The following is a 23,951-nucleotide window of genomic DNA, read 5'->3' as shown; positions in this document are numbered from 1 at the left end:
TTGAAGCATGAAACCAAGAAAGTAGGTCTCTAACATGAAGCATTCAGTCAGTGTGTGAAGAGCCCACGCTCAGGTATGGATATTGTGTATGGGTTGGTTTGCTTTTTCCACACAAAGGGTGACTAAGCCCTGCTGTCACCTCGCAGCACTTTGTGCTATCAGCTCCTGTCAGCCCATGGCAAGGAATGAGCTGCACTTCCTAACACTCAAATTTTACATCCAAACTATAACATATAAAACATCCTTACTGGACTGAGCAGTTTTTACTGGATTTGCTTTGCCCTGGCCTACATTACTGCCCAGAATTAGGCATTTTCAGGCAATGAAGTCACTACATGAATAGGAAGCCATTAAAAGATGTGAGCTCTGCTTTGTAACAGCCTTTTTAAGAGATCAGGTGCATTGCAGAGCAGCGTTCACACACCCCATACAAATTCACATACCACTGCTCAATTAAGAGGGGAATTAGCTGTCTCCCACTGTTATCTCAAGGCCAAAGAGAGACCTCACCATGCTAACGAACCCCACACGTACCACAGCCTAAGAGCTCCCAATTAAAACAAAGCGCGAGGGAAGACATATTAAAAGCAACTGATGAACTGAGGGATTCAAATGAGGTCAGGAAAAGCAGTATCATTAAACCAGAATTTAAATGCTCGCCCTCTTATTGCAAAGCCTTTAGCAACCAAAGCCATCCTTCCCCCCAGCTACAGGGCTGAACTCTGCAGTGCTGCAAGGCTCTTGGCACTACGCTGAGTTAGTAAATCCTGCTACACCTATCTCCATTTGACAAGTCTTTTGGAGCAGCAGAACAACTTACGCACCCTGCAGGCAGAGGATGCTCTTGGGCAAGTTTCTGACCAAACAGGATGGCACAAGGCAGCACAGAAGATGCATCAAGAGCACTTCCTCTAGTTCTAAACAACAAAAATTAGAGTTTTAATTGCATGGAATCCATCAGCAACCCTCTACAATTGCCATTAGGCCAACATGAGATAAAGGGGCAACAATTTATGTGCTAAAAATTTGTACTGGCTTTGGTTAGACTATATATGTTCAAATTTCTACTGAAAATTGTGAAAACAAAACTCAGCATTGCATTGATGTTGCTGCTGGTTTTAATACTCCACTGTTTTAAAACCTATCAATTAAAATACCGTCTTCAACATCAGTACAGAAAAACCTGAACTGGAAATTCTGATGGCATTTTGGATTACCTTCATTTTTAACCCCATTAACCTTACCTAATGATCATGCAGAGCAGGATGGTAACAGAAGCAAGATGCTGAGTGATCTCATGTAGAACGCAGCACAATTAATCACAGCAGCAGCGATGGAAGAAGGTGGTAATTGCCTGAGAACTGTTTTTATTGTCCTCATTGCCAAGAAACTCAGAAATGTATTTCTCATTCAGAGACTCCTAAAGTCACTCCTAAGGTATAAAACCCCCAGTTTTTCATTTCTGATGTTCCACAACAATGCTGCAAGCTAACTTAATCGAGACAACATTGGAATATAAATGACAGCAAGCAGCAGCTCTGGGAGATGCTGTAGCACTAGTCAGGAAGAATTCATTACCTCCAGACATTTATTAAGCAAAGAAAAAAGCCACTGTTTGAAAAAGGCTGGCAAACATCATTAGAGACACAAAGGAAAATTGCTTCATAGGCTTCTTCCGAGTTACACTGCCTTAGTTCACCTTTTTTTTCCCCAGTTGGTTTCTGCAGTCTCACTCTTACTAATGCTAAGTCTCCTCCAGCTACCCTGCTCGTAAGACACACACAATCTGACACTGCCAACCTCCAAGAGACGGAAACAACATTCTGAACACAGATCACTTCCCAAATCACAGTCTTTATTCTAACATGCAAACTTCAGTCACCTACTGCTTCCTACCCCCTAAATAAACGCTATTAGCAAGTCACGTCTAAAGGTGACTCAAAACCCTAAGGTGAGGTGATGGCTGGGGTTCCTCAGCCTCTGTCAGGGAAGCTCTAATAATTTGGTGGTTTGCTACTTTCCAGACTTCCTGCTGAGTATCACACACCTGAGACTCAACAGAAAACTACAACCCCCGAACACTCCTGCTTTCTTCCTCCACCAGTCCTGCAGCTCCCCAGACGCTGTACACATCACCAGCTTTTAGGAGCTTCCCAAACGTTTCATGGCAGAGGGCAGATAAATGTCAACCTAAAAGCAGGCAGAGAAAGTCATTTTTTAAGGGTATTTATACATACAATAGATCCCTGCTCTTTTTAAACCTTCTAAGCTGTAGTAAAGCTAGACTGTGATTACATGCTCCTGACACTTCTTTTTAATCCACTCATCTCAGCTTTCCTGATCTTCAGCATTTGCTGAGAAATACCCACACCACTTAAATGAACAGAATACATGACAGATTTCAGCTACCAAAATGAGAGAAACAGCCCCAGTTTCACTGATAACTGACAAAAGGAGCTTTCCCTTTCCTGGAAAGCACCTGCCTCCTTTTGCACGGGAAGAGCATACATCAACATTATCATGCTGCTCATGGTACTCCACAACAAGGGAGAGACTTACCTGCTACGGTGAGCTTTGCTGTCCTGCTGATAATGGTCCCCAGGCTTTCCACAGTTGCCACACATTGATAATATCCTTCATCGGGTTTATTATGCTTGGAATGCACCACACTGTTTATTAATAAAGATCCATCTGGTAGCAACTGGCGCCGGTCATCTGACACCAGGTTTAGGAAAGTCCCATCTTTCTTCCATTCGATTTTGGGGGAGGTTTCACAATAAGCTGAGCAGTTCATTATAACTGAGGCTCCACGAACTGACAGAACGTCCGTCGGCTCCACCAGGAAGTAAAAAGGAGTGAAGGTTCTCACGAGGGAGCCTGGAAAACACAGATCACAACATTGGGGTTAGTGTTCTAGGGCTTTTCAACATCCTCATTTTGAGATCTCATAACGCGCACAGGAGCTGTCACTACTGGCAATACTGTCTCCTGAACATACCATATATGTGACAGGATTTTCTGCTTTGGCTATATACACTGATGGACTCTTGAACTCAAAGAGGTTTTCATCTCTAACAAACACATTCAGCTGCTCATATGGCAGCTCCTGAGCAACCCATTGAGCAATCCAGCAGTCTGCCTCATCGAAGCTCACACAAACCAATATACGTGCTTGAGTACCACGTTTATATCAAACGACATAAAGGCTCCTTGCTTGGCCTTTTCTGGTGGGGGTACCACACCACAGCAGCCCAGTCACTTGTTCTGTATAACGAAGATTAAGAAACATTAGGAATAATTCAACCCTAAAGAGTGTTTCCAATTCTGAGCTCAACACACCTCACAAGTGCCATAAAACATTGTTTTACTTCCACTGTAGTTCAGGACAAGCATGATTACTTTCCCATTTTAACTATTCCCAAAGGAGTTCTGTAATTAACATCTACTTTGCATTCAGAAGGGAATTTTAATTACTGTATATCTGGTGTATTTGGTCAGGCAGAAAGATTGTGTGTCAGTAACACTTTGCCTTGTCTCAACTTAATCATCCACAGAGGACAGAAAGAAGAGTAATATGCCCAGAGAACAGTTCTCCAGACAACATAAAGTCAGGTTGAGGGAAAATGGGATCTTTAACACCAAGACTCCCACCTTGTACTCTGACAGTCCACCTTTCCTCCACTAGGACTAGAAGCAGGATGTACAAAGCATAATAGCAATATAAACTGAGATACTACCAGCTGTCTGCCAGCAAACCAAAAAGGAAAGTGCGCAGACTAAAAGGTTAGTAGGGCTTTTGAAAGGAGTCACTTCAACCCAGAGCTGCAAGGATTCCTCCTGTCTTTATATAAAGCAAGTGCCAAAGGGAACACTTACAAACCACGCAGCCAAACTTACGAGGTCTGTTTGCAGGGCTTAGAAAATCCTCATTTTCCATAGACACAACAGCTAAGCGACAACCCTCATGCATAAAGCACATTCTACAAGCATTGTGCCTACCAGTGTACTCTCAGACTGCAGCATCACACTCAAACCCCACTTGGCTAAAAGTTTTCAAACTACCTTTTGAAGCCCCAGGCTGGTTTGAGACCAGGAAGAAGATTCCACCAGCACCACTCTTCCTACTTGATCCGGCAGGAAGCAATGCATGACCCAGTTAAGAACATGGTTTTCCTTTCGGGCACTTTAAGAAATTGAAGGCAAAACCATAGCACTTGTGAAATGCATTGCTCGAAAAGGGTTAAAATGCATTCCCAAACACAAAATGAAGCTTCTTCCACGCACACTGAACCTTTCAGAAAGGGTCAGAAAATTATGCCTCTCCAAACTATTTCATCTTTCACAGTAAGGTCAATAATGAAACACTGAAGCATGGCAAGACCACCTTGCAGAGAAACATGCATTTAATAATCAGATTTGTTTCAGTAAGTCACAGAATAATTACAAAGCCTGGTTTCTTAGAGAAAGTACAAACATGAAGGAGACCTCTTCTTGTAAAGGAAGTCTGTCCTGGTAGCATCTGAGCTTCTTCAATGGCTTGCTTGTTATAAATCAGCTTTACCTTCTGAAACAGCTTTCATTAACAGAGCGACAGGACTGCCTCTATCGCTGGATTGCACAGAAAGCCCCTCATCCCCAAAGAGGCTTCAGCTTCTCCCCCAAGAGGGACCCCAGCCTCCTGCACAGAGCCTGGCTATTGTCTTTGCTGCTCAGAATTCAAACTTCCAGATAAGGCAGGGGCGGTGTGAAAGAAACAACAGATAAATTCTGCCTTTGTTGGCTGTGTCATTCAAATATTCTTCTACCTTCAAGAATTCAAAGAGGAAATAAGGGAATAAAGCATAGAAAGGCTGAGGTTTCCCTAGTGACAGCAACAGTCTCGGGCTGGAGACCTGCTATGTTGGTATGCAAATCCTTGAGACTGTGTCTTTCCTAAGGATAAAAAAGTACAGGAAAAAAGCCCCAGACATACACATCAAGAACACCCAAACCCAGTTACAGCATTTCTAGGTGCTGCTGTGTTCCTTTGGTTTCCACAGTCACATTTCTGACTTTCAGCTCTAATACATCAAATGGCAGAAAAGAAACAAGAGTCACGAGCAGCATGAAAATACTTCAACCTGTTTATCAGGATCATCTCCTTCATCACTCCAGACACCTAAAAGGTGTTTTTAAAGTTAAATTACAGCCCTCTTGTCCCTGGGTTTTTCAGGATGAAGCATTCTACACAAGCTGTCAACCTTTTCCCCCTTCATTTACAAGCTTCCATGTTTTTCTTTTCCAGACCCCTACCAGAACAAAACACACCCCTGAGTTTTGTTCTTCTCTGCCCTTATCCTCTGCTTTTTCACCTAAAACACAGAAATCCTTGGAAAGAAGAGGCCAGCTTCTGGTTTGCCTCATCTGGCTTTGGTGCAGAGGTCAGAGCAGATCAAAACCAATGGATGAGATCAGATTGGTCTTACCCTGCAAAAGTAACGTGTCAAGGAACTACTGCAGAGTGTAGAGCAGAGGATGTCAAGAGAGATCATACACAAGAAACAGCAGCACGGAAGGGAATTGAGACTTTCAGGAAGAATGGGAAGCAGATTCCCAGCCAGGTTTCAGAGGCAGCATAAGAAAAGCTGTTGCCAAGAGCTGTGAAGACACAGCATAGCCTGCTTCAGCTCCGGACGCTACCATGCTCCTGCACAGAAAGCAGTGGATAAAAAGATGAGAGAGTTGGTAAATGACCCTGATCCATCTTTAAGGAAGGTGAACGAGAACTGAGACCCTTCTACTTGCTCACAGGCTCAGAGAGGTTTTGCAGTTTGGAGGTAGGGGCACTCTGGGGAAGTGCTGTTGGGCTGCAGCCACCTGAGCTCAGGCTCTGTTAAGCCCTGATCAGCAAGGAAAGGTTTTGTACATACAAAACCTTAATAGACTTCTATACTGGGTCAACAAGTCCTTTCTCCCACTCCATCAACCTACTGGATTGTTCAGTTAACTGAGCCTGCATGATTTAGAATCATAGAATAGTTAAGGTTGGAAAGGACCTTAAGATCATCTAGTTCCAACCCCCCTGACATGGGCAGGGACACAAATTTGGGACAAAATGGGTGTATTTTGTGGAGGGAGACCTTACCTTTGGGGGGTGGAGGGTGCACACACATAGGCTTGATTTCTGTCTATACTGGCACGCTTCTTTTTGCCACTGTGAGCAAGGAGAGCAGGCTGTTCACCTTTCCCAAGTCTTGTACATATTTGAGGACTTAAGGCTAGAGAAGGATTTTTCTTCAGGCTTAGCACTTCCAGTTTAGTACTAGGTAGAAAACCTAGCACATTGATCTATAATCCTTCTACTACTGTAATTCCCTAGATGCTAATCTCAGGAACCGCTGCAAGGCCTCTTCTTTTCCCTGTAATGTCTGACCAGCTGATTACTCCTGGCTCAGTGCATTAACTTGCACTTGGCTCCTCCAAACTTCTCCTCCTTCCAAAAACATAGACCAGTTTTGATCTCTGACCTTGTCCTTTCTCTTCCAGCCTTAAGTCTTGTGAAACTCTAACACATATAGCTGACTGTCATCCAGGCTGTGAGTGAAAGGCAGTGACAGAAGTTTACTCAGGACACATCAGTGCAAAACCCCCATATACAAAGCAGCCTTCATTGCCATTATCTTTGCTACTTCTTTCAGCACTTACCCATCCCTTTTCATAGCTATCCTACATTAAAACCACATTTCCCTATTTCCTTACAAGAGTGTAAGGAGATGGCAGTGGTTAAGGAAAGAATAAGGGGAGTTCTGGGTTGCTATGAAACCATTTAAACTAAGGAAATTAGAATGGTCTGAAAAATACCTCCTTGGCAATTCCATATCAATTTACCGTCCTACCCAGATCACCCTGCAGGAACTGCAGCCAAGCTGACTACTTTCATACATCCCTAACTCCTGCTCTCCCCTCATTTAAAATAATGGGGAGCTTTTAGTCCTCCTTGCAGCTTTTCTCTCCTCAAGCTCTCGAAATGAACCCACAGTTCTGCCATGTTTCAGCCAACGTAAAACTCATCACGCAAGCCTGAACTGAAAATGTTTAACAGTGAAGCACTTCTAGTCCTTTGCCAGGCCCAGCTGATCTCTTTTGCTCTCAGTACTAGATGAAGGACTGCAAGCATGCACCTCTCCTCATTGAACTTTTGGTCACAGAAGGACCAAACACAGCATGTTTGAGATGTGACACTGAGGGCACAAAGTTAAGAGGAATCTGCCTGATGTACTTCCCCAAAGACCACGAAAAGGCTTTTAAACTCAAAAGAAGGAAGTTTGAATGCAACGCTTTCAGCTGCAGGGAACCTGCAAGCAGGCAGGTAAGGCGGAAAGAGCTCATCAGTCATGCTTTCCATCAGTCATGATCTATTTCTCATCAGTCATGCTCTATTTCCAAAGGGGGGCATTCCTCAGTGCAAAAAGAGGACCCCAGGACTTCCCTTATCCTTCTTTTCACAGCTACCATGCCTACAGAAGGATCACATCCATTTTTTGTACGTTCTGCTAGCTGCATGCCACTTTGTGCAGTGCTATGTCTTTCACAAGGCTTCAGGTGAGGAAACACCTGCAATAGTAAATGCAAAGCAGCTGCCCAAGTGGGCAGAAGCTTCCCTTTGTTATCCAGTTCATTTCTGAGAGACACAAGCATTCCAGTATCAAACTTCAACCATTTACATGTGTGCTTTAACGACTGCCTGACATAAGCTCTTCGGAGTTATGGCATTCAGGTAAGCACCTTCAGACAAAACCACTCTCATCTCAGTTCCACTTAGTCCATGTGAATTACCTGACACTGGCACAGGGCAGTATGTCACAGCAGATTTCCCTACAACCAGTGCTACAGATGCAATTTGAATCCACTCTTGCTATCAAAACTATTTGGCTGCAATGTTTTCCTGACAACAACCATCAACTGTATTGAAAGGAGAGGAATTTAACACCGGATTTCACATTTTACAAGGACCAAATGCAATAACCACCCGGAAGGAAAACGTGCAGCCCAGGTAAAATTTCAGGGCCACATTTTCCAAACAGGATGATGAATTAAGGCAACCAAACCCATCTTTCATCAAAAGCACCTGACTTCGACAAGTAGGACACAGGATTCAGTCGCTGGAAGGAGCCATACAGGGCTTTGATGAAGACAGATTACTTTTACGTGTTGAGGAAAGACATGTCAAGAGGGAGGGATGACACTCATCCTTTTAAGTTAGCCTCCAAAGCAATTTGAGAACACACATATAACACCCTTGAAACTGACGTTTGAAATGGAAGCATCTGACAAAATCCTAATCAGACCAGCAGGAACTATTAGAAAGCCCCTCATTGCAAGTCAATGATAAAAGATCCAAGGTCTCCAGCTGTAGGATTCAACTTCTAAAACGCTTTTCACCAGGATTTAATTAACATTCCCAATGGCCCTTGTACTCTTAAAACCACCATGTCATGCCCTTCCTAGCCTAGATCATAAAAGCTATCTTCAAGAACTAGCCAAATGTAGTTTAATTGAAGATGTTACAAACACTGTTCTTGCAAGCTGCCAGCAAGAGCTCACAATGAACTTGGTTTGTGGTCGTGCTGAACTATTCAGCACTACACAGCACGTTACCTACATGGACAAATTGCTACCTGCATCCATCTCTAAATAAAATGTAAGTATTAGCAGGTTGGGGTTTGTTCTCTCCCTGACAACACTGGGAACATTTGACACTACCCAATAAGCACAATTTCTGTATGATATTACAATATGCCACAGCAGAACCAATCTTTAGACAAATACATTCTCTGCTTAATATTACATCTTTCCTTTATAGGGAACATAAATGTACAGCTCCTGACCGAATTCAAGTGCATTAATGACAATATACATCAACCAAAGAGCTTTAGATCTTACATTTCATAAAGCACATCCAGAGCCCAATGGTATATACATGGTGGTTAGTAAGTTCACTCAGACTGGAAAAGGAAGGTTAAGTTCTCTACACTGCATTCTCTAAATGCCATTTCATTTCTTTCTTTGCAAAGACTCTACAACCCATAAATTACAAGACAAAAATGATACTGCACTTAAGCATCAAGAAACCAAGGAGAATGTGTAAGAGCTACCCCTGACTGCAGATGTACAATATAAATCCTGCTGGTATGTTAATAATTCCAGTGGTAGGCTGACAGTGGAACCTGGGAGAGCAAGTGATGTAACATTACAAGATAAGTTATGCCATGTATAAATCTAGCCTTTCCCAGACTTAGGAGATTCCTTTGTCTTTGGGCACAAGCAGATTTCCTCTTTTTATGATTTAATACACTGTAACAAAGATATCCATCAAAAAGAACGGCTTATCTTCACCCCAGCATCATTAAGCACTGTGGGCTAGCAATGATGTTTGAGGAATGCTGTGGTGCCTCAGATCTGCCCTGGCGCACAAGGAAAGGGGCCATGTTCTGAGATCCGTAAGGGAGAGACATCCTGTTCTTTGTGATATGGGAAAATAACCCGTACAGAGCCCCTTTCCCCTTTACTGAAAAGGGCTAATTCTCTACTGCAGAAAGACACGAACAAAACTGCTTGTTCAAGCAAATTCCCCTGAAAGCGAGCGGCATAAAGCAGGATGCTTTTGTCCTTCTCCTCTCTTCAGTTGTCAATCCTGTGTGCAGGTGCCACCTTACAATACAGATCAAGCAGACAATGCTGAGGGAATTTTAAGAGCCCAGGAAAGCACCGGAAAACTTGTACCTCAATCATTCTCCTCACTACAATGGGAAGTTCAGAGAAATGCTTCTTTACAGTCATTGTGAAGAGCAGCTATCTGAACGCCACCACTACGTGCAGCCCATCACCAGCACACAGATCAGAGCTTCCAGGTATAGGGACTGTGCCGGTTTGCTGCCGTGGCTTTCAAAAGGCAGCCCTCCAGAAACATGGGGTTGCGAAAAGGCAAAGGATTTTTTGCATATCATCCTCTAATGGTTTAATGTTACCGAGTTGAGATGGTTTGTGACACCATGTGCTAACAAGAACATCGAAGTCAAGATACTCATCCTCATCACAGGGATTACATTATTTCTGTCTATGTTACAGGCTTTGCCTTTGATACCCTTAGAGCATCCCTGCCTTTCAGACAGCACAGTCAATAAATAAAGAACAAAATCAAGCAGAGCAAGCTACATTTTGCAATGATGCTTTCTCAGCTTTGTCGATACTTCGTTATCTTTCACTTGTTAATAACAAATTCTTGTTGGCTTAATCTGAACCCACCTCCCCAACAGACCTCAAGCACAGAACCCTATTAAAAACAAAAGAGCCCATTAAAAAAAGTATGAAGAAATAGAAGGAAAACAGATCCAAATGGCATAGAGTCTGCCTGCAGGAAACCACTGACAAGTGAGCATCCGAGCATTCACTCCAACCACTCCTGCTGTAAGTGATACCATCTCCTCATATATTATTAAATAATGGGAAGGAAAACAAGATAATGATCAACAGCAAAATCCAAACACAGATTGTAATCTCGGATCTCAAACGTCTTTGGAGATGCATTTGTGCCTGGTGTTCAGTTGCATGGCCCTTCTACCACCTCAAGGGAGTCAGAAAGTCTTACCTGGATTTTGAGCACACAGAAACAACTGTTAGTTACAGTGCTGCCACTTCACTGTCCACAGCTGGGTGACGATGACCCCCCTCAACAGCCAGCTAACAAACGCTGCCACGCTGAGTCCCAACCCTTGCACCCCTGCACTCCAGGGCTGCAGTTCCAGGAAGCTTGGAAAACTGCAGGAGCAAAGATGGCACAAACCCCTCCTATAACAGCGTCCCCTTAAGCGCAACCCACTATCACCACTTCTCACGGCTGTCTTGTGCAACCTGTCCCGAAGGACACCCCCATAAGGGAGATGCTCCTCTCTCGTCTGGTCCAGACGCCCACTGTTAGACAGTTACCTTCTTGCAAGGATTTCTTTATCTGACTTGAACCTACACTGAAACCTAGAAAACAGCTACCAGCCGTGCTTCATAATCACATTCTGTTGGCTTTCCTGTTCCTCCTGATGTGCAAGGAGGAAGAATCCTTTATAACCACCATTAGAGACCAAACATTTGGATGCCTTTCAGGTTGCTTGAAAACAAACCCTGGGTCTTCTAGAATTCACATCAAGGAAGTGAGTCCCACAAACCCCTCACTTCTGCAAGCGACATCCTTTCAAAGAGATTTTGCTTGTATAAGTCAAAGGAAAAGCAAGACACCACCTAATGCCTTGTATTTGAGTTAAGCCAACAAAGGAATTACTCTGAATATCTGAATGGTAAAAGTTCTTTTCATACCCATTTCAGAAGCAGAGCTTAAAGGATTTTAGCCATTTTTCCCTTTTGCTGTGGAATTACCCAAGCCCCATCTCATTTCAGAAACTATTGGGTTTTCGTCAGCCAGCCAATCTCTGACACATCCCTTTAAGCTTGCAGAGGATTTAACCATGATACCATGCTCTACTTGATGCAAAAGGCAACACCTTCCTGCACACAGTACCCCCTTTCTATTGCTGTTAATGACAGAAATGAGCTGGAATAAGGAGGAAAAACATTTTTACTTAAATTCCAGGCACAGAAGTTACCTCAATCAAAATCTCTTGGCATTAGTTGCACAATACACGATCTAAGGCGGAGCAGCAACACTTCCAGGATGATGACTCTCATCACCCCGAAGCATTGCAGCAAGCACCACAAAACCCCACATGCACTCTGCCTCCTAACAAAGCCTTTACCCAGTGACAAACTCAGAATCACAGAATCAACCAGGTTGGACAAGCCCTTTAAGCTCATCCAGTCCAACCGCTCCCCAGCACTGCCAAGGCCACCACTAACCCATGGCACTGAGGGCCTCGTCTACACAGAACTTCTCATCTATCAAAATACAATCAACACAATATGCCAGATGGGGGGGGGGGGTTTGCCCATTCTTGAATGCTTTCTACACCCCTTATTCCCCTGCAGTCTTCTTCCTCAGACTTTAAGCAAAAAGATAAAACTAGTTTCTTTGCTTGTAACTTCCCCGCCCTGGCTGAAACCCCATTACCCAAGCCCCCAGTTTGCTGCTGCCAGCTTGGTAACTTTTATAGTGATCTGACTTCAGAGTGCTTATAGTCTTCATATTCTTCCTGATCAGCTCTGAAAAGAATAGCCAGCAATCTGCAGTTGTTAACAGCAGCAGGGCTTCCTTTGGAAAGCACATCAGTTACAGAGCACATCAGTTACAGGGGACCAGAGTTCACTTGTTTATTGTTTAATTCTTCCAGTGGCCAACTCCATTACTTGTCAAACCGGGCTCAGAAAAGGCACATGCAGCACTTCTACGAAAGATTACTAGAGGGCACTGTAAAGACACCTACAAAAGGAAGAAAATTCATTTGTGTTCATCACGGTGAACAATAGTACTCTGACTTTTCCACAGAAATAGGTGCCATGTGTTAGCTACTGACAATACTGCATTGTTATGGCAGGGAAAGAAGAATTTCCAGGTTTTTTCCTGGAGTAATGGATCTCCTTTCCTGGAGTTCCAGTCTTCTGGGCACTCAGGCACATCATTTACCTCTTCAGATAGGTGCAACAGTAAAAACAAACACTGGCTTCAAAGGCTTAAACCCCCCAAAAAAACCCATTTGTAAGACTCAAAATACATAGTGCACACACTACAAGCAAGATGCTAAACACCCAGGAAAGCCTTCCCCATCCTCCCCCATTTACATGCTGTTTGGGCTTCCATCAAACCACCCAGTGCTCACCCTGGGCTCGGGGTGCTCAGACCTGAGTAACTGGCTTGCCCAAGCCATGGATAGAGCAGTGGTTTAGCTCCCTGTGATGGGAGCTATAAAGGAATGGAGATTCCCTGGTGGTTTGCAAACCAAGCCCAAATAACCAGGGAGCAGGTTCCTCGCCTCGGTCAGGGGTTTTGCCAGACTGGTGCTTCAAAAACGGGTTAGAATGTAAATACAGGGAAAAAATCCCCACACTTCACAGGAGTTCTGTGCTGAAACCAATTACTTACGTATTTTCCAGGCAGTAAACACACTGCAGTACCCAAGAGCTCTGCAGGAAGGGGAAAGTAACCCTGCTATTTCTAAGGCTCCAACAGGGTTATGGGGCACCCAAGAGAACATCTTCGATGTAGCAAATCCATTTAAAGCTGTGCTCTGACTGAGCCAGGAGCTGTGCTGCAATGCTGTGCCTTTCCTCCAGCCCACCCACCCGATTCACTGCTCCATGGTGGTGACTGAGATTACAAAGGATGCTTGTAGGAGATGTGTGAAGGGCAAGGGGAAATGGTGTTATGGAGTCAGGGGTGATCCAATCATAGGCAACAGTGAGAAATGGCAGAGAGGCAGATATATGAGGAGGGAAAGAGGAAGCCTGGTTTCTAAGGGAACTTAAAGTGAAAAAGAGTTGAACATTAAAACAAAAAGATGCAAGAAGAACCAAACATTCCAGTGTCTTTCTAAAGAGAGACACCTCTGTCACGCTTCATGAAAGAGGAAGAAATTCTTAACAAATACCTTTAATGTCAGACCAAGCAAGGACTATCTGAGAGAACCTGGAAACACAGGAACAGCTGCATCAAATCAGAGCAAAAAGAATCCTTTTAACTCAGTGTCTTGTTGCAGTAGTCGAGAGCAGACGCTCAAGAGCACCAAGAGCAGAACAAACGCTGCAAAAACTGCCCCAAACTCAGCCTCTGAGCATCTTGCCGCTTGCAATGAGGGGTTTGGAGGACAACATGCTACCAGCTACCTCTGAACTGCCTGGGGAGGATGGGGAGAGGAAAGAAGGGAGGGAAGAGAGCAAAAGAATAAGTTCCAGCAACCCACGCAAGGGTCCCTTATTCAAGGGAGTAATGCTGAAAGGTGAAGACAATTGGTTAACGCTGGACACTCATTCATCGTACAGCCCCTTTCACTCCTCTGGCTTCCTACACTAGTAAAGCAACCACTATTGTAAGGTCCAATCACACTACTGATCCACAATATAACAAGCTTAGCAATGTGTAGATGAAGATTTTATTGATCTTTCAGGATACTAGTAAAGAAAATCAGAACAGTAGAAAAAGGAAACACCCTGCACTGGTTTTAAGCATCTTCCTTTAAAAAGATTTACACTGGTTTTTCTACCCCATAAAATTCAGCATGTGTGGCAGAGTTCACTACATGGATAAGTTCAGCTGCAATAAAACTGAACCTTCACAAGTTTAAGTCATGACATTACTCTTGTAAACGCAAGCTGACCAACCAGAGAGTCCAAAGCTGAGACCTTCTTTAGCAGAAGGGTTTGTAGCCAGATGACAGAGACATCATCACTCACACAGGAAGGACAGAGATGCAGCACATGCCCTGAAGTGACACAAAGAACCATGGCCCATTCCAGCTACACCAGCACCAAGTAATGCACCAGGGAAATGGAGAAAAGGATGGATAATCAGTAGCATCACCTGTTGAAATTTGCTATTGGGTGTAAGGGTTTGCTGTATCTGTGGCTTGAGCAGCCCAGAATCAAAGCTGAACACTTTAAAGGTAAAAACCTGAAGAGACACCCACTTTTGTTCCAGTTGAGGAAACAAGCCTCTGCTTTCTCCCCTCTGACCACTGCACATCAGAGCATCCACACTAAGTGAACACTAAGTAAAACCTTCCCGGGATTCTGTGTAGCCCAAGTTCTCCACAGTTTTAACCACATCCATCCCTCTGTTTTTTAAACTGAGGGTTGACTGTTCATGTTTAAGACCCTGCTAGCACTGTAATAACCAAGGAAACAAATGCCTTGGGGCAGAGCATCTGACGGTCACTGAGGACAAGATACTGTGGCTGCAGCTAAATTCGTTTCTCCAGAGAAAAATGACACACTCAGCATTAACTGAGCGACAGAAAAATCAGCAAGGCACTTCACACGAGGAAAAGATAAGAAATTTGCCTAGTTTTGACCCTTTGGAGGTTATTCTTACAGTGGAGAAACGTAGGAAGGAACCTTGTGATTTAAGAAGTTGCCTTTCTATCAAGTGGAGAACGGAGGCAGAAAATACCTGGATTCTGTTGCACAATTAAGGCTTAATTTTTACTTCCCTATAGAGCTCGGGCAGAGCACTGCACAGAAAGACAAGGGGTAAACATCTGAAAGAGCCACACCACCCCCCTGCACAGGCACTTCCTATGTCTGTGGTTGTGGGGGACTGCGGCACCATCCCAGGAACAGGAATTTTCCAGAGGTACAATCTTTGGTAAAGACCTGTCCGAGTTGAACATTTCCAGCCATGCTATACCCATATAACCCATTCAGAAGACTGCATAAAGCACCTTGCTGAAACTCAAGCAGGAGATCACCAGATCATGTACCCCATGCCCCAGTTACTTTTAATGTCTAGTTACATATACCTGTACACTTCATATACACTTTCCCCATACACACAGTTTTATATCTAAGTTACACACATACACACCTATAGACATGCACCCCTACCACTGTCCTCTATAACTATTTCTCAAATCTTAATTACTTTTTTTTCAGGACAAGCATTTAAAATTATAGAACATCAAAAACATCAACCAAACACAGCATGTTGGCACCATCAATGTGCCATATGATGTATATAAAATATGTTTTACAAAACCAGCATGTCACTGAGCCAGGTTTCAGGGAACCTCAGCAGACAGAGAACTGGTAACTAAATGTAGACATAAATGCAGGAATTAAAATAATAGAATCTCAGCTCAGTTTGGATTGGAATGGATCTCCAAGCTCCTCCAGTCCCAACCCCTGCCACAGGCAGGGACCCCTTCCACTGGAGCAGCTTGCTCCAAGCCCCTGTGTCCAACCTGGCCTTGAACACTGCCAGGGATGGGGCAGCCACAGCTTCTCTGGGCACCCTGGGCCAGCGCCTCAGCACCCTCACAGGGAAGAGCTTCTGCCTAAGAGCTCATCTCAATCTCCCCTGTTTCGGTTTGAACCCATCTGATATTGAGACCAGCTCCAATGTTAACAAAAAGAGGGTAACTAATCACAAATGAAGAACATTTTAACTACAGCCAAGAAGAGAAGAAGCTACACAATCACAGGCCAGTGCTCACCAAGAGTTTAAACAGCAACTCAAACACACATCATCAAGCTAATGACTCCTTCAAGTTCCGTTTTTTTTCCCCTTGTGTAGTAGATAAAAACTGTCCATTTGTCTCATCTCAACAACACACCATCTTTACAAGTTCCGGATGCTTTTTTCACCCTCTCTATTGCAAAATCTCCGTATAGATCCTGGAAACATTTAATGCCTTTTATACAATTTGGCTGAGCCAAGATCAATAATGCTTCAAGAACGTTGTCATGACTGAAAACCAGAGTAAGGCTGTGGCTGGCCTAGATACTCCCTGTTGGGAAGGGAGTGGGAGCTACGACAAAGCTGCCCTACAGCAAACTTGAGCTGCTATAGATGAACCTCCTTTCACACACCAAGCCAACACACAACAGAAATGGGTGTTACTGATCCTTCATTGTGAAAGGCACAAACATGATCTGGAATTAAAAAATGAAATGCAGGTCTTATTTACTGCCGCTTCGTTATTTCAAGGGCACTAAACATCCATGGAGTGGAGCAAATGAGGGCTGCTTATGACTTCTTTAATATATGAAATCAAACAGCTATACATCAGGATGGCAACTGCAGACTGTTAACAACATATCTGTATTCCAGACAGATCTATGAAGGAAATTAATTGCACTAATGTTTTATGGCAACTTTGCAGTCATTTTACCCAGTTGATATTTTTTCCACAGCACATTCCTAAGCTGGGAGCGAGCTCTTCATAAGCCAAGGAAAGCCAAAATACCCAAAAGTCTCCATTTAACTCCTGATTCTTGATGGCTCCACTTTCACAAGGGGAGTGGTGTGTGGTTACCTCCACTACTCTACAAGCGAAGAGGGAGAAGGAAAGCACTAGGGTCACGGTGGCATTCCAGCACTTCCCGGAAAGCACTGGAGTTGTACGTCTAACTTGACCAGCAAACATAACCCTGTGATGTTAATGGCGAGTGTCTAACTGCCACGGCTTTCCCTATTTGATCTCAGTTGAAAGTACAGTAAAATTAGGTGAAAGACCAGTTTTAACTGCTTTACACAGATTCTTGTCTCTTCTGCATGCGTATTAATGAAAAGCCTTCCTGTTTCATGTTCTGAAGACAAACACAAGCTTTCATCTCGCTTGTTTACCAACTTCACCTCCTGGGTTCCCATGAAACACTGGAGCTTTGCTTGGCGCGGGTTTGTCAGAAGAAAAGAAAAAGCCTAACACTGTGGCTCTGCAAATATATTAGCAACAGTATTTGCAACTATTAGCTTTGCAAATGTCATAAAGAGGTGCAAGGAAAAAACAGATTTATCTGTTCATTTAAAATACAGCTTATTTCAAAGTGGGAAAGCAAGCGTCTTTAAAAAGAACTTACACAGGAGTGAAAATACAAATATTGCATATATTAGCTAGATTATCATATAGATATAGGTATTACTGAATTATTACGGTAGTCAAATACTTAAGCAAGCAAATTCATAGGTCATCATACGGAGGAATTTATTTATACCCCTTTTATCCCAATTTCCCCATAACTGTACAAGTTCTCATCTCACTCTAAGTATGTAAAACGTCACAATTTGGCTGACTGAAAGTTGGGGTTAGCACACAACTTCCCCTTAGATTCAGCTGAGAGATGCCACCCTACAGTTCTGTATTCATTCTGCCTCCTAAAAAAGGCCCAAACTGGAAGAGCCGCTACAGACAATCATCAGGATCAGACTGTTCATGAAGAGCTGACAGTTCACCTCCAAGGGTTCAGCTGAGGTTGCTGTCACTTGTCCTTCTGCATCAGGGTGGAAGCCTGGCTCCAGCTCCTCAATACCCACTCTCAGGTACCAGCAGGCTGCCAGGTTGTCCAACCCTCACCCAAGCCATGTGGTGCCAAAGAGGCTCCCCAGAGGCACCTGCTTCAGCTCTGGCCATGCTGGGGAGGGCCAAGCTCCCTCCTGTGTGACATAATGGGGAGCCCAAACCTGGATGCAGCCTGCGAGCAGCTCCCCTCAGCCTGCAAGCTCTGCTCCAGCTCATGCTGGCTGCGCTGTGTTGGCAAGCACAGACCATATTGATACTCTGACAGCTCCTGCTTGACTATTTGAAGGGTTCCAGCTCAAGATTTTTTTCTCTGCTTAATACAAAGCAGAATTTTTCAGCTCAAGCAGCATCAACACAGAACCGGGCTCTGCACCCTGCATATCGCATTAGAGAGCAGAGCTCAACTCATACACCTGCATTTTTAAGCTGTTAAACAAATAGACAAACCTGATGAAATATTAACTTGACTAATTATAGCAACAGAACCCCAGAAGGAGCTAACAGCTCCACAGAAAGCAAGCAATACCTGCTTCAGCACTGACAACAGCACAACTTCCAGACATGGAACAGATGGCTCCAACAACCTGTGCAGCCTGTGCTGATAGCAGCCTTGGCTTCGGCTCTGCCTCCTGAGTGTTTAAGATGCAAAGAGGCTTACGCCTGACTCGGGAGAGCTGAAGTATGAGCTACAGAACACAACTTTCAAGTAAAGACAGACACAAAGTATTTAGACTTAACATTTATTCCAATTCATAGACTGTAACCAAATTTAAAGTGTTCTCACTAAAGAAACATTTGCTTTCATACGGCAAAAAGCTCTTGAACCCATGCTAACAGCAGAATCAAACTACCTGGCAACTTGCTGCCCAAAATAAGACTTCTGCTGATAACGCTTCACAAACCCTAACATGGATGTAGTCCTTTGGGGAAGGGACCTCGGGAGCCCACCAAGCTCAGCCACCTGCTCCAAGCAAGGTCTGGTTAAGTCAGGTTGCTCAAGGACTCATCAGCCAAGCTTTAAGCTGGCCCAAGAATATGCAGCAATACAAGACAAGCAAGAAGTGAGTAAGCACCCAAAGCAGGAAAACATGGTCAGACACACGCCCCAAACTGGCTTTCCATTATTTCATTTCTGACCTATCGGAACAGTGAACTTGGGTTAAATATCTTCAAATCAGAAGCACAGAAAATGCAGGAAGCAGCGCATGCAGCCACAACAAAGGCAACATCGGGAAGGATACTTTTTGAGGAAGCCAGCAATAAAAGCTACACAAAGTGCCCGATCCCCCTGTCACCATACTCAGAAACAAGAGGAGGGACGCTTGCTCATGGGAGTGAGGCCAGAGGAGGCCATGGAGATGCTGCGAGGGCTGGAGCAGCTCTGCTCTGGAGCCAGGCTGAGAGAGCTGGGCTGGGGCAGCCTGGAGAAGAGAAGGCTCCTGAAGGGGAACCTTAACGGTTTTGCTTCTGCGCCCAGTGATATTAAGTGCAATGCAGTCAAGTCCAATGACCAAGCAACAACCTGCACCTTGACACAGAACTGTTCACTACCACAATGTCCTTCAGTGCCCCTGGACACCTCTTCACATCAGTGCTCAATTCCAGCTAAACTCCAACCCACAGAAGCCAATCCGTTAATCTATGACAGAAGCTGTTTGGGATGTTTGTGACTATGTATCTCTCAGCTGCACTACACTTAACCATAACCAAAGTGCAGAGTAAGGGCAGCATGCTACAGCTTCTGAGACATGACTTCTCCCTCTGAGGTCAGCGGTGACCTCTGCCAAGGTAAGCATGGAACCCAAGGATCTAAACACCACCTACGGTCTTCTTTTCATTCCCTTTCAACTACAACCTACTACGACCTACTACATCCTGCCAGGTCTAGTTTCCTGCTCTGTTTTAGGTCTCCAGCTAGTAGTAAGGTAAGGCTTCTGGCATATCCTCCACATTTGCATCACAGTCAATGCCTGCTGCAACAAGCTTTCTATTTTAAATAATCCACGTTGATAGAAGCGCAGTTAAACATAAGATGTTTTACACAAATAAGCTAGCTTGAGCACTGCAGCATGAAACAAGTTCCAAAAGGTGTTACAGCAAAGCTTTTCCCAGATGCCTGACGAATTTCTGCTGTAATTTGTCCTAGTCATCAAAATACTACCTTTAAGATAAAACCACAACCATTTTCAGCTCCAGGGCAGACCTGCTTCCCATAGGCATCCACCACTGACCACTGGCAGCCACTACTATAAAGCTAAGAATTCCTTTGGACTCATTTTCCCTGTCGGGTCTGAGGTTTTATGTAAATAGCCCAATACAACCTTCTCCTGAGAAACTTCCCTAACTCAACCATACATTAATCACAGTGTAATCAGGTAATTCGGTGGCAGTCCCTGCTAAGGCTGGTATTAACACTTACAAGCTGTATTTTAAGGGTGAGAAAAAGCTTTTCTCCAATCGATTCACAGCACATGAGTACCAGCACAAATGGGAAGCTGTCTTCTCCAGCAGAGGCGTTCACACTTCTTTAACAAAAGAAAGCCAAGGAATAAAAACAAGAGTCAAATAACGTGTGGTGGGGGTTTTGTTTCTATTTTTGGTGGGTTTTTGTTTTAAGAGCTACAACCATTGCACAAACCTGCAGAACCACCCCCCTTCAGTTGTCAAAGGGATGAAATAGAGCACTCCAGGAGAGCCACACGCTCCTGTCACCATTAACCATGAAAAAGTCCCAGACGAGAGCATGTAAAATCACTGCATCAGCTCCGGAACAGAAACATCTGCTGTTACAGATCTGATTATAAGAGGAAATGGGCAAAGTGAAGTTGGGAACTGGTCAAAAGCAGCATCTCTGAGGTGATGCACTTTAAGAACAGCACCATTCTGCACGCACAAATACAACACTAATACACGTACACTATAGTGGGGTTTTTTAATGAAAACGTGGTAAGCTTCTGTAAAACATTGTTTATCTCGGATTTTCTGGCTTTGAATCACCCAATAACATGCACCGCTGAGGTCCTCCTCCACTTACCGCACTATTACCTTGCGTGCACACAAGAGAGTGGATACAAATCAGACTATTAGAATGCTTCGCCCTTATTTCATTAGAGTTTCTATGCAGCAGAGATTTCTTACCACCACTATTAAAATGTAATTACTTTGGCGCCCCAAGTTTTAAAATACATGGTTTGCATGGATTAAAAGTTGTTTTCATCTCTGCAACCATGAAGTATCTCACTGCTAAAGCAGTCTGAGTGCTCTTCACAGACACATCCAGTGACCAGGCAGTGCTGGGAGACAGCACCTCTTACACAAGGAATCGATCCCTTCTGACATGTTTTCAGCCCCATGAAATTTGGGGAAATGAACTTGGGCTTCATCTTACCAGTTTAACTTTTAGATGTATAGAGAAAAGGTAACCCTGGATGCTAGTCCTACCTGTTTTACATTGGCAATCTAGGTGAACTATTTCTACGACGACGTATTTTATCAGAGCTCTCTCCTTGGGAACTATATTTTTCTAGAGATTTTAGAAAATATGGGGCTACCCTTTGGGACCACAAAACATAAAAGGATGCAGTCAAACAAAAGCTCTATCTCAAACAGGCGAGTGAAGCAAAGCAAGGCAAAGTACAACCACACAGTACAACAAAACCAAAGGGGTACCGATGACACTGGACAGAGAGCATCTTCTGGTGAGCAGTTAGCATCATTTGCACTGACCCGAGTCAACTTTCCAACAATAAACAAGGGTGCATAAAGCCAAGTACACAAACCAGGAACCCCCAGTTCTCGTGAAGGTTCACCTCTTGTCTAACGGCTGGGGAACCTGCAGCGCTGCTCCCCAGGGCTTGGCTGTCGCAAGGTCACTGCACCAAAACCAAACCCCTAAAGGGCCGGTGACTGAAACCCACCGCTCCAACCCCAAAGTGTTATCAGATGCAAAGTTCATGTCCAAACAGCCAGCTGAGGAGGACGGTACAAGAAGAGCCCATTAAGTCTGCATAACCTGCTTTTAGCTAGGGAAAACACTTGTACTAGCATGGTCAAAACTCACTATTAGACTAAGGTGTCTGTGATATCTCATCGATTCAATTAAGTATCATTAATTTTGCATGCAACTCAGATCATCCTCTAAACTCTATGCCAAAAATATCATTTAGTCTTCACTAAGTGATCAGATGGGAAATGGGAGCTCTTTCCCCGCCATACCATGATACAACTCAAGGTTAAGCTGCAGCTCACCAAGGATTGTTAAGCTCTGCCACAGACCCTCACCTTCAGGAGCCACACACAAAAAGGTCTGTATTTTATTCACTCCAGATTCCTCCCTTATCACCCAGCTCCTCCTTCCAGGTCATCAGTAACCCTGAAAGAACGAGACAAGCAGAGCTACTAAATACAGACAGACTTACACTGTGCTCACAGGGGCTCAAGGAAAAGAAAGTTCTTCAAGCTACAGTCAGAGCATACTGTAACTGGTAGCGTGCTACCAGCCTACACCACCACACTGCTTTGATGTTGAAATTTCAATTAAATTCAAAGTAAACCAAGCTGTACTTTGAGGACCGCTCGTCATTTCACCTGTGCAATATCAGCAGGAGGGCAAAAACAATTCCTGCCTTACCTTAACAACTGAGTACCATAGCTGTGTTTGGCCACTCTTCCGTTACACGTGTGCAGTGTTGGAACAAACCTACTGTCTAGTATTTGACAGCTAACAGCTAGACTTACAGAAAACCTGGGTGATTTAACACACAAAAAGACAGTATCATTGGTATAAAAAACAGCAAAGTAGAGGCACTGGAGTTTAGCACAGCAAAGAGTGTAGGCTAGTGCTTGTAAAGTAGTATTGCAAATTACATCTGCAAGGTAATTCTGAGGACAGTCGTGATCTGACGTTAGTTTTTCTATACTTAGAGAATGAACAAGCCCTCAGCCAACATGGGGCACACAGTGAGATTGCCGGGTGACGCCAGGGGCCAAGCAGGCACAGGGCCAGGCTCTGGCTGGCACATGGATGCTCCTGGCTGCTGCCACCAAGGTTCACGTGGCACAGGCTGGGGCTGGTGGAACAGGAGCTCCCGGGCACAGCACGCACCTTGGGCAGGCTTTTGAAAATCAGTCTGGTGCTCTGCTTGGATGAGATTGCTGCTCCAGGGCACGGACAAGGGATCTCTCAACCATGGTCATTCCTGGTGGTTAATGGCACACTTTTGGTATGTTATTTAAGCACTGAGTTCAAAGACATGAACACCTGTGCTTCAGAACTCACCACAACTCTACACATGCTCACTAACTGATCTTTGCCTTAGAGCTACAGTGACTCCTTGGTTCAATCCTTTTAGGTACGACCCTGGAATTTTGCACCCACTCCAAATTGTGTTCTCTTTCAAGTTACACTAGGGGAAAAGGAATATTAACAAAACCTAAGTCATAAATGCTTCCCTCATCACCCCAAAGCTGCACATTAAGATTCAGCTTTCATCATCCTGCAACTGTGCCTTCTAGATCACAAGTTTCTCATAAGACCATTTCTCAGCATAACTGGTTGGGCCGTAAAAGCATTTTTTCCATGAGAACTCTTTAGTACCCATGGTATTTGGAGCCTCCCCAATCACTGATCCATTACTGATCTGCGCTGAAAACACCACCAGTTTTTCATTGGACTACTGACCAGACTAGGTCTGTAGATATCTGCAAGATATCCCGAGTATTAGAAACCTAAAGCACACAGCTGGAATGAGCTGTGAGGATATTTCTGACCCCATATAAGGGAAGGAACTTAGAAAACAATATTTAAACATCTTGCTGGACTGCGGCTACTTACAGGAGGGCTTCAGCAGCTCATGTACTGACGGCAGTGCAAGAATGGGATCCCCAACTGCAGAAAACAGTGTTAGGAAAACTGTTTCTAGAGAAGCAGACAACTTCCCCCAGCTTCTGCAACCAAACAGCCTTTTTTAACTCAGGAACACGTGTCTGAAGACACCTTCTATACCGGTACACTCACTG

The 23,951-nt window shown here is 44.1% G+C and overlaps 1 protein-coding gene across 1 annotated transcript in view; it reads right to left on the bottom strand.

The window, feature by feature from the left end:
- The window catches only part of NEO1 (neogenin 1), a gene marked incomplete at its 5' end in the record, with an annotated part of 189,249 nt that overhangs the window by 128,061 nt on the left and 37,237 nt on the right, over positions 1–23,951 (bottom strand). Inside the window, one exon of the mRNA XM_080626581.1 lies at positions 2,560–2,877. Within this exon, the coding sequence (XP_080482707.1) occupies positions 2,560–2,877 (318 nt within the window). The remainder of the gene's footprint in view (positions 1–2,559; positions 2,878–23,951) is intronic.

Source organism: Psittacula echo, assembly GCF_963264785.1.
Source record: "Psittacula echo genome assembly, chromosome: 10".
Classification (NCBI taxonomy): Eukaryota; Metazoa; Chordata; class Aves; order Psittaciformes; family Psittacidae; genus Psittacula; species Psittacula echo.
The sequence above is the reverse complement of the archived record's forward strand: the minus strand, read 5'-3'. Positions and strand labels throughout refer to the sequence as shown.